The 2304-nt window shown below is 49.9% G+C and overlaps 1 protein-coding gene across 1 annotated transcript; it reads left to right on the top strand.

Moving 5' to 3' along the window:
• Positions 1-720: 720 nt before the first annotated feature.
• Positions 721-1977, top strand: OR10S1 (olfactory receptor family 10 subfamily S member 1). Its single transcript, XM_060607757.3, is given in 3 exon segments — positions 721-1200; positions 1202-1418; positions 1421-1977. Coding segments are annotated over 3 exon segments (1134 nt in total). The 3' UTR covers positions 1858-1977.
• Positions 1978-2304: the final 327 nt, after the last annotated feature.

Genomic DNA, 2304 nt, shown 5'->3' on the forward strand with positions numbered 1-2304 from the left:
AATAAAGAAAATCTTCATAGAAAGTAACACTTAATTAGGTTTAGGAGGTTAAAGGATGGAAAGAAGAAACTCTTAGATTTCAATCCAGACTCAACAATAAAGTCACAGGAAAACATTTCCCAAAAGGCCGAAACAACTTACAGGAATAACGAGAAATGTACTTAACAATTTGTCCTTATAATTATTCAGCCAATTCTCTAAGGCTTCGTTGCCACACACTTGAGAATTGGCCATGGGTACCTATAATTCAAAGAGCTCTCTTTGGGTGAGGAACGGATTGAACCAGTAGGCCCCCATCTGACGTAACAGCACCTAAACTCTGAGCAAGTATCCCCAGAAGATGGGATACAACTCCCTGATGGCAACGGCAATAAGATCCTGCTTATCTACTTCCACAATATGGCAGAGAAAATGAGGAGAGTGAGGGCATCTCAGTTCCGGAATATTTGCGAAAAAGATATGGTCCACGAGAGTAAGATTTGCGAATCCATATTTATATTGGTGTTATTTAGGGAATGCACTTCGCCAAATAATTGTTACAGTCCTTTATGTGCCTCAAAAAGATTGGGGGTCCCCTACTGAAATATGCAGCAGCAAAAAAACACTAGAGCAGGTCCAAAGGACAAAATGAACCTGTCTGTCTCTCATTTATGGGGCAAGACCAAGCTGACATAGCCCAGGGGCTAATGACATTTCAGGAAGGAGGAATGGTTGTTGATTATGTCTGTTGGTGACAGTTGTGTCACAAAGGGGATAAGTAGCCACTCCGTGTGTGAGGAGAGGGCCATGGAGACAGAGGTCCCCAACCAGACTGTGCTGAGCCACTTCTTCCTGGAGGGTCTCAGGTATACAGCTGAACATCCTGGCCTCTTCTTCCTTCTCTTCCTCCTCATCTACAGCATCACCTTGACTGGGAATCTCCTCATTCTCATAACTATGAACTCTGAGCCTCACCTCTGCTCCCCTATGTACCACTTCCTGGGGCATCTCTCCTCCCTGGATGCCTGTCTGTCCACAGTGACAGTGCCCAAGGTCATGGCAGGTTTCCTGACGGTGCATGGGAAGGTGATCTCCTTTGAGGGCTGTGCGGTTCAGCTTTACTGCTTCCATTTCCTGGCCAGCACTGAGTGCTTTCTATACGCCCTCACGGCCTACGACCGCTGCCTAGCTATCTGCCAACCCCTGCACTACCCAGGGGGACATGAACAGACGGATGTGTGCAGGGCTGGCTGGGATCACTTGGGCCATAGGTGCTGGGCACTCTGCCGTCCACACCGCCCTCACCTTTCGCCTGCTCTACTGTGGTCCTCACCACATCGCCCGCTTCTTCTGTGACATGCCCCCCGTGCTGAAGCTGGCCTGCGCAGACACCACCATCAGTGAGCTCGTCACGCTTGCCAACATGGGCCTTGTGGCGGCAGGTGTCTTCCTTTCATCATCATACCGGACGAGTTTATTGCGGCGGCCGTGCTGCGGGTCCGCCCTGCCCAGGGCCGGCAGCGTGCCTTCTCCGCCTGCACCTCCCACCTCTCCGTGGTGCTGCTGAACTACATGCCACCTGTATGCATCTATCTGCAGCCTCGCTCCTCGGGGGCAGGGGCTGGGGCCCCTGCTGTCTTCTACACAATCATCACCCCCACGCGCAACCCTTTCATTTACACTCCGCGGAACGAGGAGGTCAAGCGGGCTCTGCAAAGACTTCTGCGCGGAGGCTGCCGAGAGTCCCCAGCCCACCCCCTGACCTGCGTAGTGACTCTTAATGTGCCCGCCAAGAAAACGACTAGCCCCGGAGCAAAATGGGGAGGGGAAATCATTCAAGTGAAAATCAGCACCACTGAGTTTCAGCTTAGCCATTGAACTTTCCCCCCTCCCTTTGGCCAAGCGACATTTATCAATGTCTCAGTCACAAACTCTTCATCTATACATGGAAAGATTGCTTAGGTGATGTCTAACCTCCAAGATCTAGGTTCCATGGCTCAGAGGTATGTGGAATGCTCATTTGTTTTAGTAAGTGATTCTTTTTTATTTCATATGCAACAATTTGATTAAATTAGTAGCACATATTAAAGAATACTGATAATGGGGCACCTGGGTGGCTCAATCTGTTAAGCATCTGACTTCAGCTCAGGTCATGATCTCACTGCTCATGGGTTCGAGTCCTGCGTCGGGCTCTGTGCTGACAGCTCAGAGCCTGGAGCCTGCTTTGGATTCTGTGTCCCCCTCCCTCTCTGCCCCTCCCCTGCTCATGCTCTGCCTCTGTCTCTCAAAAATAATAAACGTTGAAAAAAAATTTGTTTAAAGAAT

This window comes from Panthera onca, chromosome D1 (assembly GCF_046562875.1).
Source record: "Panthera onca isolate mPanOnc1 chromosome D1, mPanOnc1 haplotype 2, whole genome shotgun sequence".
Taxonomy (NCBI): Eukaryota; Metazoa; Chordata; class Mammalia; order Carnivora; family Felidae; genus Panthera; species Panthera onca.